General features: G+C 44.8%; 1 protein-coding gene across 1 annotated transcript in view; it reads left to right on the forward strand.

The window, feature by feature from the left end:
- Positions 1-204: 204 nt before the first annotated feature.
- Positions 205-15,627, forward strand: part of RAB15 (RAB15, member RAS oncogene family) — a 74,481-nt gene continuing 59,058 nt past the window's right edge. Inside the window, exon 1 of the mRNA XM_078858077.1 lies at positions 205-639. Within this exon, the coding sequence (XP_078714203.1) occupies positions 516-639 (124 nt within the window). The 5' untranslated portion in view covers positions 205-515. The remainder of the gene's footprint in view (positions 640-15,627) is intronic.

The following is a 15,627-nucleotide window of genomic DNA, read 5'->3' on the forward strand; positions in this document are numbered from 1 at the left end:
GGGGTGGCGAACCCGCACCGGGGAGGCGGAGACAGTACAACAACAACCATAGCGCGCCTGAACCGGTAGAGTCCAGGCGAAGGAGGACAGCGGTAGGAAGGGGAGAGGAGCGATAGGAGGCGAGGAAGCAGCGAGGAGGGGAGAGAGGAGGAGAGGCGGGTGGTGGGGGTGCACGCATCGCGACCACCCCGGTACCGGCCGGTGCGGTCGAGCTGGCTGCGTCAGCCTATGAGTGAGCCGTCCCTGTGGTGGCCGCTCGCTTCGCGGTCCGCGCCTGGCGCCCCACGGCGTGGAGGCGATGTGCGCTTCGCATCCACCCCGTGGCGGTGTGCGTCGTTTGTAAAAGCGGCCAACATCGACGGCGGCGCAGAGGAGGCACAGACGCGGCTCCGCTTGTGGAGGCGTCTCCGGTTCGTGTGCTGCGCGTAACGCATCAGCAGCAGCAGCCAGGAGCAGGAAGAGCAGGAGCAGCAGCAGCCTGGAGCAGCAGCCAGGAGGAGCAGCAGCAGCGAGCCATGGCGAAGCAGTACGACGTGCTCTTCAGACTGCTCCTCATCGGCGACTCGGGCGTGGGGAAGACCTGCCTGCTCTGCCGCTTCACAGACAACGAGTTCCACTCCTCGCACATCACCACCATAGGTGAGGGAGTGATCCGCTGGTGAAGAACGCCGGTAACCCCCCCCCCCCCTGTGGGGAGACGAGGCGGGGGGGGCACTGCGCGTGCCACCCGCGCGCCGCGAGGCCTCCCCCACCGGTCCACGCGCGTGTCCAGGGTTCGTTTAGTTTGTCGCGGCCCGCCGCCGACGCCTTCAATGACGAACGAGTCATGGGGGTGTGGGGGAGCAGGCACGCGGTGCTTGGGAGCCCCGCTGAGCAGGCTGAAGCTGCGCTTTCTGGACAAGTGCGCCGGGCGCGGTGCTCTGTTGTGGCTTGTTTTTCATCGGCGTGGCTGTGATGAAATATTCAACACTCGCGCAGTCGCCACGACTCGGCGGAATTGAGTGCCCGCGAGACGAGGAGTCTGTTTGGGGTTTCACCTCCACCGAGTGAGTCTGCAGTGTTTCCACTAAGGGCTTTCTCAGTGCGGCTCACACGTATCACGAGTATGTGGTGGTGGTGTCACAAATATTGATCTGAAATCATTTCCGCGTGTCTGGCATAAGTGTGGTTAAAATCAACGTGTTTTTACATTTTTATTTATTATTCTCATGCGTCTATCAGTCACTGTGAGCTACTTCAAAATGTTAACGTGATAATTGATGCAGAGGAACTTTGGTTACTGGAATGTTATATTTTGTATGATAAAAAAATATATAATTAAAACCATATAAGCCGCTTTAACAGTGCACATTGCATCTGGTAAATTCAACACTTGGATGGAGCATTGCCAATATGAACTTGTGGATTATTTTAAATTATTCTGTAATGGTAGCTGGCAGAAATCACTCCCTCTGATGGTATTATTTTACACATTTTGGCAGGCGATCATTTTTCACGGCAAGCCGTTTGGAATGTCAAATGTGTGCAACTAAGCAGATTGAATAAAGCATTCCTTTCATTATCCAAAAAAAAAACTTGCGAGTAGAGTGCATCTTCTTCACACTGTCACTGTCCCCAGTGACACACATGGAGATTTTAAAATGGAGCTGTTCCAGTATTAGACAAGACCGTCGCAGAAATTGTTGAAAAATCAACATCGCCTGTGGTGTGCAGATCGTAAACTTCAGAAGGAATGTAAAATATTCACAATGTGAGGCCAGCACAGTCAGTGACGATGAGCGTTACACATGGCTCATTTGAGATTGTTTTACCTATCTGGGTCATAGGTGGGGTGAACATAAAATAGTTTTCTCCACCCAACCTATGTTTGATGTTCCCCCAACTTTAGGCCTGAATTAATTGGATACACTGATATATATATATAATTATATTAAAACATGCTTATATTGGAAGTTTTCATCCAAGAGACAGTGGATAGGTGATGGCAGGGCTGCGTGTAATGTGATCTTGTGGTTGAGGTGTGCATCGTTCTGTCAGATGAAATGGAAGCCTCACATTGCACGTAGCACTGCAGGTGCCAGGTTTGGGACTTGGTCCCAGGAGACTGTTGAACGTTTCCGTTATAGCAATAGCCATCTTCATCACTCTTCGCTCAGGCACCGGTACTGATTGGCCGTATTGTACTGACAGTGAAGAAATGAAGTAATGCAAAGTAACTGCTGTATTGTAATTGAACACAAGGTATTTTAATCAGTCTCTTTGTAGCAGAGTGCTTGACTCACAATCGAAAGGTCATGCATTCAAATCCTCGTGGAGGACTGAATCAGCCCATCATCTTTTTGGAGAATGCAATGTACTGTACGGCTTTGTAGGAAGTCAGTAGTGGTTTCCTTACAAATATACTGTCCCATGCCATAGGAACGTGGAATTTACACAATGGAGGTGATCACACTCCATGCTCTCCAAGGTCTCCATGCTCGTTCGAGTTCGTTCGAGCATGGAGACCTTTCAAATAAATTCTATTTATAGAAATTCCCAGAGAGATTTGTGTAAGTATGTTTTTGTCATACGTAATGAATGGATGTTATAACCTTACTCTCACTTTCTGCCTTTATTTTAAGGCACATCTTAGGGCACTTGCCTTACGATAAAAAGTGTGAAGAAGATATTTAGCAATTACATGCTTGATAGCTTTATGGGTTTCCATAACCAGATATTTCAGTACATATTATGTATGCACAACCAGTCGTAGTAAACAAATGTTTTGTTTCATGCAACTTTACAAAACCAAGATTGTTTTAAACAAATGAAAATATCTTGGTGTAGTCAATACCTATGACACTTTAATAGTTATTTCATATCATATTAAATATACTTTGGGATATGTGCTACTGTTTGTTTGTGATACAGTATTCATCGAAGAGTAGGTTCATCAAGGCATTTTTACATTTCAGAACTGGTGAGGGAAATACATGGTGTACAAGCTATCTGGTGCGACACTGAGTTACCGTGCGAGTTTTTAAAAGAAATCACTTGAAAGCTGAGCACAGTTGTTTATGTTTACTGTCATAATGTCTCGGTGTATCTCACTGCTCGATCCACAATTATGAAGGAGAGACATCACAGCGATGATACACTACTCCCCTGCTCCTGACTTGGTTGTATGGCTTGACCACCTGAATATGAAACTGTAGTCGTTGCTCTGCATTTACATCAGCCATGCGAAAGAAGAAGACTGCGTGATTGTTTATGATCAAGACCATTGTTCATGAAATGCCTTTATCCGTGGCCAGTAAAACATGTCATATGCCCAGGCTCCTTCCAGGTTGTCCACTAAAACCTTGAATTGCTGTTTTCCTTTATTTATGTAATGCAATAAACAGACCCATTGCTATGTAACTAATGAAATGCCGTTGATGAATGCTCCCCACAAATTTTGTTAAATTGATGTACCTGTTGAATGGAATTTTAGTGAATTCTAAAAATATACTTTTATCAGGGTCAACAGGTTTTTTTCTAGAAATAGCAAATTTGCTAAAGGCAATCAGTAGGCGCAGCCCAAGTAACATTCCAGAGGAAACATTCCTCTGATTTTCATCTCAGCCCTACCTCCCCCACCCTTTCATCGGTGACTGGCTGCCAACCTCCTGACAAGAATCTACACATTAGAGGTGGCTGAGTGACTCAGAGGTCTGAGGGCTCAGCTGACAGGCTGAGATTCTGGGTTGATTCTGGGCACTCATCCGTGGTTAAACTGGTTTCTCAAGTGTGGTAAGTTGATGGTCTCACCAATTCCTGAAAAAAGCACATTACAATTGGTTTCATTTTATAAATTCCATCTCTGGGAATTATAAACATCAGTGTGATTGTCATATGACAAACACCAATATCATGATATAGATGTTCTCAGACACGTGGGGTTGCACTGCCGTGCAAGATTCATTTAATTGTCTCCTGACATGCCCTGGGAATAAAATTAGAGAAAAGACTAAAAATTATACAAAAGAAAAAAACACAGTCTACCCATTGTGCAGTTTAAACTGAAACAATTTTGACAATCATTGTGCCTCTGCTTAGCATTGCAGTATTGTAGTGTCTTAATGCCATATGGTTTTATGTGTATGTGAGCGATACATGTTTATGTATGGGCATCTGAAATTCGCAGATTTTATCTGCTTGATGGGAAGGATCAGGAAGGATGCAATGAGATAAGGGATGTGGATTATATTAAGCAGCTCTGGCTGCAATGACAAGGTTGGCTTGCTGCATGTATTTGTGTGCATGCACAGATAGGTAGGGAACATACTTTATCAGACTTTCCATTCAAACCCACAATACATCTATATATAGAACTGCGTAGACTGTAAGTGATGAACGTGGTTTTATTAAGATTGTGCTTAATTGTCAAAGAGGTTTTTGTTATCTGTTAGCAAAAGCCCATTACATTTATTTAAAAAAATTCAAGTAGCAAATCTGAGCAATGGCCCAAGGGACAAACCCAGGCGAGTCTCTCAGGCAAAGAGACTAGTGGTCGTACCCGCACGCACAGTATGGACATTATTTCATGGCGGGGGGGAGGGGGCGGTGGGGGTGAAATCTCTCCATCAGTTTTTGGGGGTCACTCGTGTGACGAAAATCGGACACCTCAACAAGGAGGTTGATGATAAGCATTCTTAACTCAGATCTCTTCCATCTATGTGGGTGAAAACAATACATAGGAATTGAGGATTTTAAAAAAAAATCCGTGGTATAAATTTGAGTGCCTTAATCAAGGACCCGAAGCGTGCAGCGAGTGGTGAAGGTGAAAGTGTCGCTTCTGTGGCCCGGAGGAAGAGGGGTGGGGCTGAGCCCCTCCTCCTCCTACCCAGCCCTTCCCCCATCATCTCATTGTCATCATCATTGTTCAGATTCAAGGTATTAAAGTTAATGTAATGTTTAATTACGTTATTGTGTAATGTCATGTATTTTACTCGGTGTTTAGTTAATAAACAGGCAACTTAGTTAAGCTATGGCGATTCTGACCGTGGCCGTGGTTCCCCTAACCCCCTATTTTCCATAGGCCCTGTACTTTACCTACCGCGGATTTGCCAACTGCGGCTTATTCCAGAAACCAAACCCTCACAGTTGGGGAGGGATTGCTGTAAACCAACACACACTATTATTATTTAAATTCAATTCTCCAAAATAATTGTGGAAAAATTCTATAGTTTTGTTTATCGGTACTGCCAATGCATTTGTAATTATTATTTTTCATTTCGCGAATGCAAAGTCCCCTAAGCCAAGCGGTTGCTTTCGGTCCTGCTGTTTTGAGGGTGAGTAGGCGGCCTCCGCTGAGTTTGTGCGCGTCGGGCAAACTTCTAGGATGTGGTGCACGGTTTGCTCCACCCCACAGGAACATCGAGGGGGGGGGGGAGGCGAGGTATTTATAATCATTGTTCGTGAAGGTAGGTGTGGGGAGGACCTTCATCCTGCAGCAGATTGATTGCTTCTGATGTTAATTACGACGATGATGATGCGTGTGATAAAGATTTTCGGGGGTCGTTTTCACGCAGCGGTGGATTGGTCATTGCTGCTGCAGCAGCTGCTGACGGTGGCGTTGGTGAAGGCTTGCAGCTGAGGCAGGGGTTGGTGGTGGTGGTGACATTACAGCTGTGCACTGCGGTCCGTGGCAACACGCTACCTACTCGGGGGGGGGGGGGGGGAGCACACACCTCGTGGCTCCTCTGTGCACGTCGACTCGCGCATGAAAGTGCAGCGGAATAAATTACCGTACATGTACAGTCATCGCCACTTCAGTGCACACACCGGCATACAGCCACCGTGCGCGCCTCTCCGTCGCATTTTACACCAGTGCTACAGTGTTGTTACTCCGCATCGCTGACCCGAGGGATACGCTGCTGCTGCTTGCTTGGCTTGCTGCAATAGCCCCACGCGCAGCACAACGTGGGACAATTCACGCTGCCGTGCAGTGAAGATGCGCGGTGCACGCATGTGGCTGTTGACCACAGACAAAGAAACAGGAATGCGCTAATGTACGCCTCTCCCCTTTTACGTCGTTTCGCAAATACGTCGTCACTTTATTATGAACACCACTACCCGATTTGCGTCGCCTCGGCCCACACTTACGTCGCTGACAGCATCGTCCGTCCTTTCTTGTACCCACCGCCTCTCAGCCTTCGCCTCCTCCACCTATTATCGTTCTGATTGACGTCGTTTTGATATTAATTTCAGGAACGCATCCCTGAGATAAAGTGGAGTTTTACGAGTACCTGTACTGCCGTGCAAGGGCATACTGCACACGCTGTGCATGTATGTATGCAGTATACATGTATGGCACGCGCTACAGAAAGTGTGCTGCAATGTACAATACACACGTAAATCCCTTTTGTCAAAGCCAGTGGTGGATGAGAGCCTCCCCATGTCAGTGTGGGTCCATGGGGCTGTTTGGCCATACTTCAGCATGCTAATCAGTGCAGGTTGGTGAAGAGGCGGGGGGTGGCCAGGATCAGTTCAGATATCGCTTGCCACTAATGTGAGTTGTGGCCGGGATCCGTATGCAGGATCCGTATGCAGGATCCGTATACAGGTCACTTGGTTCATAGTGCATTGAGCTAACCCCTGTGCCACCATTCCAGGCCAGGCGTCATGACTTGTGGCGATAACAACTACGCTCATGTCACCCTCAACTCAAGTGCAAACTGTCAATGCACATTATATTTAGTGTTTAAAGCGTAATTTATTTTGTAATATATTTATATTGTACTTTCCGCATTTTTTGTCGATGCAATTGAATGTATTAACTCTTGTGTCTGTACCAGAGGTGTGGACTCGAGTCATGTGACTTGGACTCGAGTCAGACTCGAGTCATGAATTTGATGACTTGCGACTCGACTTGGACTTGCATAACAATGACTTTGTCCCACCTATGAGATGTGGACTCGAGTCATGTGACTTGGACTCGAGTCAGACTCGAGTCATGAATTTGATGACTTGCGACTCGACTTGGACTTGCATAACAATGACTTTGTCCCACCTCTGGTCTGTACTGTATCCCATTAAACCGATGCCTTCCTTGATACATTCACTTCTGGTCTCAGGGGGGCTCTTAGCTCACCACGGTGACGGTGGTAACTACCTCGCCTGGTATGCAGGAGATCGTGGGTTTGATCCCGACCCTGACGCCTGTATATTTGGAGTTTGCATGTCCTCCCCGTGATCGCGTAGATTTTTCTCCGGGTCCTCCGGTTTTACCCTCCACATTTAGAAACATGCAATTAGAGTGTTTGCTATACATTTCCACGTGATAAGCCACTTTGTTGAGCTACCATTTGTGGCCAGGTCACTTCTGAAAAAGAGAGATATAGCTCAGTGGGCCTTAACTGGTAAAATCTTTTTTTATAATAGTGTTAATTTTACCTGGTCATTAATACAATTCATTTGTCTCGATAGGGCATCCGTACGTGGAGTCAACTGAATAGAGTTATCCAGAGCCATATACTGGCGCGTGAAAAGTTCTAAGATCATGGGACCTCCTTTGCCAGTACCAAAATATACTAATAGGGTTTTTCCCTTTTTTTCTGGCAACAAAACTGACACCTTTTGCAAGGAATCATACTTACATTAACCACAATATTTGCAGTCAAATGCAAACAAAAAACAATACTCTGATAATTTATGCATTGTCTTTGAAACTGATTGGTCCACACCAGAGACAGCTTTCTTTAGAGCCTAGTCTCATATGGTGTTCGACCAGATGACGCCAAAATGCGCCTTTTGGCGTCATCTGCCAGAAAAAAGGGGAAAAACCCTATTAGTATAAGTTCTAAGATGTCCATATGTAGTCGTGTCGTGTGCATGGACAAGCACATGACACAACTTTCCCAAGTTCAAATTGATTTCTTCCATTAAAATAATTCTGCTGCTTTTGTCGCCTAAACCAATTTCAACAAAACGTTGGGCCATGTACAAACAATTTGTCTCTCATTTTCGTTCCCAGATTTTACCTTCAAATGAAAGGAAATGTATACATTTTTGGTACACGATGTCTTATCCCATTTGTGCAACGTTTGCTGGGGCTGTCTTTAGTGGGTTGGTATATTTAATTAAATTGTTCAAAGGTATAAAATTTAGTGTATGATTAAAAAAGTGCACTCTAAAGATAAGCGCGATAGCACGGTCGCTCCGTGAACTTCCTTTTGTCCCCCAGCTCACGCCCACCCCAGTCAATAGAGATCTCTTTAGAGATTATTATTCATATTATTATTCAGCCATTTCTGGTTAACGACTCCACAAAAATGCAACACTTCCTGCTTACGGGCACCATATCACACTACAGCGAGTTGTGATCGTTCTTGCTGTGGCAGCAACACCCGCAATGCCAGCCTGAATTCTTGATTTTTAGACGGTCTGTTCTCCTATAATGCTGCGTGGTTGTTTTCATAACGCGAATTGGATATAACGCGATTATTAATGTATTAGGGAACACGTGTTTTTGGAACGCAGATGCGAATTGGATATAACGCGATCTAGTGAATGGAACTACATCGCGCGAGTAAGAATAACGTTCGTATGGTTGCCTTGGCGTAGTATCATCACACAAGGCGGGATGCTGCTGGATGCTACCCACACGCCTCAGTCTTTGTTCGGCCTGCATACGCATCTCACCTGCTATCGCGGACTGTTATTTACCCCCTATATTAAATATGATTTATTATAACGCCATTTTTCGTAATTCGATGTTCTTCAGGAACGCAACTACCGCGTTATTGTACAACAAAACTACTGCCAATATTCAGATTTTACCAATTTCTAAATGGATAGAGCAATTTAATTATTTTCCAAATCAATTCATGATTCTAGTAGCTATTGAAGATGGTTTTAATAATCTATTTAGGTATTCAATTGCTTTTATAGCTAGTGTACAGCCCATTGAAACATTTTATACAGCACACACATTCCATAGATTTCATTCACACCCACTTTCAACACGATAAACACTGAAACAGTTATGGGTAATGGGTGTGAACTTAAACATTTCATTTTACTTCAGGAACAAGGAAATCCATGAGTCACGTTAAGGCATATGTTTCAGTGTGATGAAACAGCTGTTGTCCATAGCCCTATCACTCACAACTCCTACTACTCACGGCCCCAGTTGATTCATGAACTAATTGTTCCTATTATCCATATTATTAGTGAACAAGAGGAGCAAATTGCTCATGTATGTATGTTGAACTTGTTTCGCACTGTACATAGCCAACCGTGCTCATCGGAGGTGCAGACTGTTAATCCGTGGACAAGAAGTAGTCTCCCAGAAGTGTAAATTCGTCTGGGATTTCATAATATTTTAGTCGATACGTGATTTACCACCTGAAAGTAGTGACCCCGAATCTATAAAATCAGTGACCCAGAAGATGCAGCACATTTATATCCTATTATGCACATTTATATTCTATTGTGCACATCTATCCATGGATAATTGTGTAATTGTGTAAACATCTGGAGATTTTTTTGTGGATAGGGGTGGATAATAGGATCTGCCCACCCATTGCGCCCTCCCCATATCGATGTGGATAAGAGTATTCGTGTAGTGGGGAAAATGTGCAGTCCTGATCAGTTGTGTCACCATCCGTTTTGTTGCTGGAAAAAAAATGTTGAACTACCAGTGACGCTCTTCACTGGCAGCAATGTTGTGACACCAGTTTGTTAAAAATGCAGTGATGAATATTATTTAGTTTTTTTTTATAACAGCAATGACTCACCGTCATTTACATCACTGAAAAACAACTATTTCTTGCACTCATGCTGATATGGGGAGTCTTATTGGAGTACAGTACAGTTATCTACTATTCACACTTATCCTTTCATTTTCCTTTTATCTAATGAATAGGATAAATGTGTCACCATAGATGAGTATTCCTCAGATCTGCACGTTCACGTTGGTAATACTGTACAGCCCTATGAATGAGATCCTTTCGGGAGACCACCTGTAAGTAATTTATGCCCAAGTTAAATATGTGGATTAGGATATGGATAATAGGATGAAATTACCGCCCAAGCTGCAGGATATACACCCCTTCTTTGGGCTGTTGTGTGAATAATTGGAACGATTGAGTGAGCACCCTTGACAATTACGTCCAGGTCATTCTCATCGGTGGAGCAGCCGTCACCGTGATTGGCAGCACCACCACCGCCTGCGTCCTTTCTGGGAATAGTGGGCCGCACATAGATTCTGATAAAATAACATTTTCTGCTGCTTCCGGGTGAATGCTTTTGCCAGTGGGAAGGTGCAGATAATTAACGTTGACAATAGGAGGATCTGTGACTAGAATTGGGGATTATAGGAAGAGCAGATACTTTGTAATGAAATGTAACCATTAAAGTTATTAATCAGTTTAGAAACACAAACTGCAGTGGAAATGTCCAGCAGCTAGAGACATACCTTTCTTGTTTGTTTTGAACATTTGATGATGGTCATTATGATGACGATCAGTCATTAATTTTTTTAAAATAATTAGCAATTACTTCCAATTTATGGTACGTAAATTGGAAAAGTTGTCACTTCAAATTCCAAGCGAATGTCGACGTGGCCTATCCCTCTGGAGAGAATAAAATCCGACTTTTTGTAGTAATTCAACAATACAGTAGCGTCCTCTGGACAGATTTGCCTCTGCAATAGGAATGTGGATTTTTATTTATTTAATTTTGCTACTGACTCAAGAGTTGTAAATAGGAGATGACCATCATCCCTTGCACTTTTATCGTCCCATCACCCCTGTGGAAGGCGGTATGATCGGCCCATACTCCATTCACACAACACAGTACCCAGTGAACATAAGCAGGAATAATGCGCTGGTAATCAATAGTATATTGAGGGTTTCCACAGACCAACCTCAGACAATTCTCAGTCAGTCTAGGTGTATGCAAACTGGGCGGTCCACTGTAATATAGTTGAACACAATCCCATCTGAGCTTGGTACAACTCAATTCCCTGTCACCAAAATACCGAATGCCAATTCCTGTCCAGATCAAACCTGGACAGGTGGCAACCATAACAGTGTCCTGTTTGTAAAATTCACTGCAACCTCACCGATTGGCAATTGTATTATTTTAATAAACAAGTCCTCCCTCCGTAAAGGGTTAAGCAATAGGGGCACCTTACAACCCTTACAAATGAAGTACAGTGCACACATTCACATTTCCACTGCTGCATAAATACAAAACGTGTGCCTTCTTTTACAACCAGTCATCATCTAGCCAAACAGGCATCGCCACAAAACCATGAAAGCACGCACGCACAATGTACGTGAAAATATTCTTGCATACAGATACACAGGCACCACACACGCACACCCCGTGACAATGCTGTTGCGTGCAAGCCCTAGCGAAGTGAATTTTGCCTGTGCGTGAATGGTGGTGTTGTGCACGTGCTACAACCAGGGTGATGTGCTCGAGGTGAAGGTGCCTGTACACACAGGGAGACGTAACTCTCGGTGTGAGGATGTCCAATGCCATGCCGAGGTGGCAGAGCCACTTATATTTTTTGAGAGTAGGCATTTGCTCCCCACCTCGCCCCCCCCTGTCACGGAGTGACAGCCAGACGAGAGCACACACTGAGCAAGAAAATCGGCCCGTGCAGATGCTAAATTGGTTTGTTGCATTGTAGGAACATGGTAGTTGTCGACAGCTTGGGGAGGCCTTCATCCAATAGTGGATTGATCATGGCTAATGATGCATCCAATTATTGCATGATTGATCTGCAGTGTGACTCCGGGGGCCTACAAGATACCAGCAGTGATTCACTGCTCTTGAAGAAGGAGAAAAAAACTCGCCAAGAAGGAGAAAAACCTTGCAGTTGATTACAGTCTCAAGGGATACACAGACACAGATGGACTTTTCTCCTCGGACCGCAGGTCACTTATAGAGTAGAAAGAACCATAGTGTCCAAAGTGGTAATTTCATTGGTCCATTTGATATATGTATATTAAGTAGACGTGATGTTCCCACCCTTCCCTGCTGCCTTCGGGATAAATATGCCCGTCATATATATTTAGGCTGAGGGTCCCTTACAGCCACTATCAAAATCTCACAACCCACCATTGTACAATAACATTGTTGGATAGTTATACTGTCAAGGCAGAAGTAATGTAACTAATTTACAAGTTTTTCACTGGTTGTAAAGTAAATTACACAATAATGTAATCGACAAATTTCTATACAAGTCCAGCAACATCTTTAAAATCATAACAGTTTCGTTCAACCTACCGCTGAAGAAGCGAGAGATGAAGACATTTGGGATATCAATTCGAGGGACAGCAATAGGTTACAAGCCCACGCGCCGAGTGTGCACATATTTGGTAGTGAGAACAGATGGACTGATGTGGCACAGAAGGATGTGGAGCTGAGTGGACTTACCAATGATTGATATCAATGATTGGTACCAGCAGTGTCAAGTTCGGCCTCTGTGGAGGAGGCTCGTGAAGGACGCTACTGGGCAGTTGGAAGCAGTCGCCCTTCAGCAACAACGGAGTGCAGAGTAGCAATGCTCACAACAATGAGTGGAGTGCCGGGCAGCTAAACCGCAGCAAGTTGGCAGAGTGGGGAGCACAGGTGGTGCATCTGCCAGTCATCTCGGACAACCCATGGCACCTGGGTCCGACCCATGACTTCTCAGCAGTGAGCCTTTGACACTTCACGTATCCTGAAAGGTGCACCTAGCCTGGCACAACCGACGTGGTGACCTTCACTGCCACTTAGTGGCGAACGGCAGCTGTAGACTCCGGACGCAACTCTGTGGGCACGCGCGGAGGAGGCGAATGTGACGTCCGTGCAGGTGGATGATGGCACGCAGTAGGCAAAGCTCACTGCAACCCAATGACTCGTGACACTGCAGCATGCGACGCGAGGCCCTGCACCAGCCTGTCCCACCAATTTTCTATATTTTATTTCGCGTGTGCATTTGCATCGAAGCCAGACACCGGCTTCGTCGTTTGCGCAATGGAGTGTCCTCAGAACTTTAGCTAACCCAGCTCGGAGGCTTGCTACACGCACACACACAGGCGCCTTGTCCCGTTCGGAACCTGTTCAGCAGGGCCCATTCACGGCGCTGAAGATCAAACCCAGGCGGTGGGGGGGGCGTAGTTGGGTCGTCTACGAGGAATCGATTCCTGGTTGACGAGGAGAGGCACTCCCTCGCCCCACGTTGACTCCACTGACACGTCCTGGCGTGGCATGTTGGTGCACTGTGGGTGCCACGATGACAGACGGGTCGCGGGGTTGGCTCACGAGATCGACGTCCAAGGGCAGACGTGGGATTTGTGTAATTGTTCTCCAGGAGCTTGTCGGATCGCAGCCTCCCCACAGACGTGTGGAGAGGGGCATGCAGCTCGGTGATAATTGCAATCTGTTGGTGTGACTCGTAGCTTGCTCGGCGACTGCAATTTTTACTCTTCCAGAAAATAAAGACATCAAAGTAATTCTCCCGTGTAGGTTTTTCCAATTGTGCTGAAAAGTTCTCCAGTGTGTTTTTGGATGATGCGGTGTGTTGTTCGGCACGTGGAGCGAAATGTCGGACATCAATCCGAGAATAATGCGGAACAACCCGAAAAACACATCAGAGAGCAACAAAGTTGTTATTTTAATCGAGACCCTCCATTATGCAGTGTTTGAGTTAAAGGCCTTAAAATAAATACAGCTCTATTTTTAAATCCTTTATATTAAGTTCGCTTGCTTGCTTGCTTGCGTGCTTGCTTGCTTGCGTGCTTGCAATGCTTACGACCGTGCAAATCTTTCGGTCGTTTTTTAACCCACTTCCCGTGATCCAATCGAGCTGACATTTTCCACACAGACTCGTTGTGCGAGACAATTAATGTTCGTGAAAAAAAATTCCAAAAATGTTACACTTTTTAGGCAAAACAATTATTTTACATATATTCAAATAGAACTCATTCATGGCTTTGGCTGAACGTCACAGTGTAAGAGCCCAGAGCGTAACCCCTCCACAGGCTGTGGCGGAGTAGCGCAGTTGGTAGCGCCCTCGCTTCCCATGCCAAAGGTCGCGGGATCGATCCCCGCGTCCTCCACAGGCGAATATATTTTTAAATCCTTTATATTAAGTTCGCTGCCACGCATATAAAGGATTTATAGTGAAAAACTTTGTTTTTACGGGTTATACTTATTATTTGTGATCCTATTTGCTCCGTCCGTGGTTAAAACAATGAGCGTGGTCATTTTGTGAGGCGTCATCAGCTGTTTCCCTAAGGATAGACTGCTCTCTACCATAGGAATGTGGAATATCCACTGTTGGTTCCGGGCCACGGACGGCGATGAGCTTGACTGGGCTCGGTGGTGCTTTGACCGAGTGCTTGAATTCAAATGAAGCTGAGCAATCACACTAAAATCAGTGCGTTTACTTATTTGTTTATAGTCGACACGCTCTTCATACACTGTACTGCAGACATTTTCATCCAAGTAAATAATTGTAGCTTGAATTGTTCTGCTCTGATAATTAAGGGATGACTCACTGGCTATTGTTTTCTGCTTTGTGCTCCAAAGTGCTATCATTACTTGAATGCTCTAATCATGGTGTGAATCCACAGAGAAATATATGCAGTTACTGTGTGAGATGTTGGCTTGGAATCGGTAAAAAAAAAACACTTATGATTTTATGGTCATGTCATCACGACGAAATCCATAGCATCCATAAAAAGGAATAGTATGCATGTATTCTAAAGAGTAACATGATGAGAAGTATGTCATTAAAAAAAATCGCAAATTATATTATCTATAAGGACAGTGCCTGCTTTTAATACAAGTTGAATAGCCTCTCAAATGGATTTTCCAGAGTTTGATTACTTCTACTCTTAGGGCAAGGTCATGGTAAAGTTCAAAAAAATGTTGGTTGTTTCGCTAAACACTTAACAGTAAACCAAGTAATTTGCCTCCCACGGAATGTGGTGCTCATATCCAGTGGTAATGAGTTGACAATATTTAAAGGTTCCATGAGATTTTTGGTGGGACGTAATTTTCCGATTTATTTTCAATTTCACTGACAAAATAATTATTACCACTCTTGTACAGGGTGGTCCAGATGTCTCATGACCCCCATTTAATTCTCAAAAACGTACAATTTATACAGAAATGAATGTGCAAAGGGGAAAAAATATTTGTTCAATTAATGGGGGGGGGGGGGGGTGGGCGTCACAAGACATATGGACCACTCTGTATAGTAATTCGTGTTCACGAGGATTGTAAAGGTGTAACACCCCCCCCCACCCCCGTTACAATACAGAGGCAATTCGATTCAAGGATCGATTTTTTTTTATGTTGAATGTAGTCGCCTCTAGCGGCGGAACGGATTTGTATGAACTCCTTGCATACAGGACAACATATGGTAATCCAAAACCATTGACTCTTACACGATGTTACGTTTGTACCTAGAGTTTAAGGATTGGCATCTTATTCACGTCAAGGGGTTTCCTGACCCTCTTCCTGCCGTCACCAAGTTGTAAGAGAATACACGTGTGGTGGTACTTTGGGTTGGAATGACCTCATAGTCGTAATTTTTACAGTCTGGATTTTCTTTCCTAGTGAGAATTTGGGTGTGGCAGAAGACATTTCTGGGGGATA

Source organism: Lampetra fluviatilis, chromosome 7 (assembly GCF_964198595.1).
Source record: "Lampetra fluviatilis chromosome 7, kcLamFluv1.1, whole genome shotgun sequence".
Classification (NCBI taxonomy): Eukaryota; Metazoa; Chordata; class Hyperoartia; order Petromyzontiformes; family Petromyzontidae; genus Lampetra; species Lampetra fluviatilis.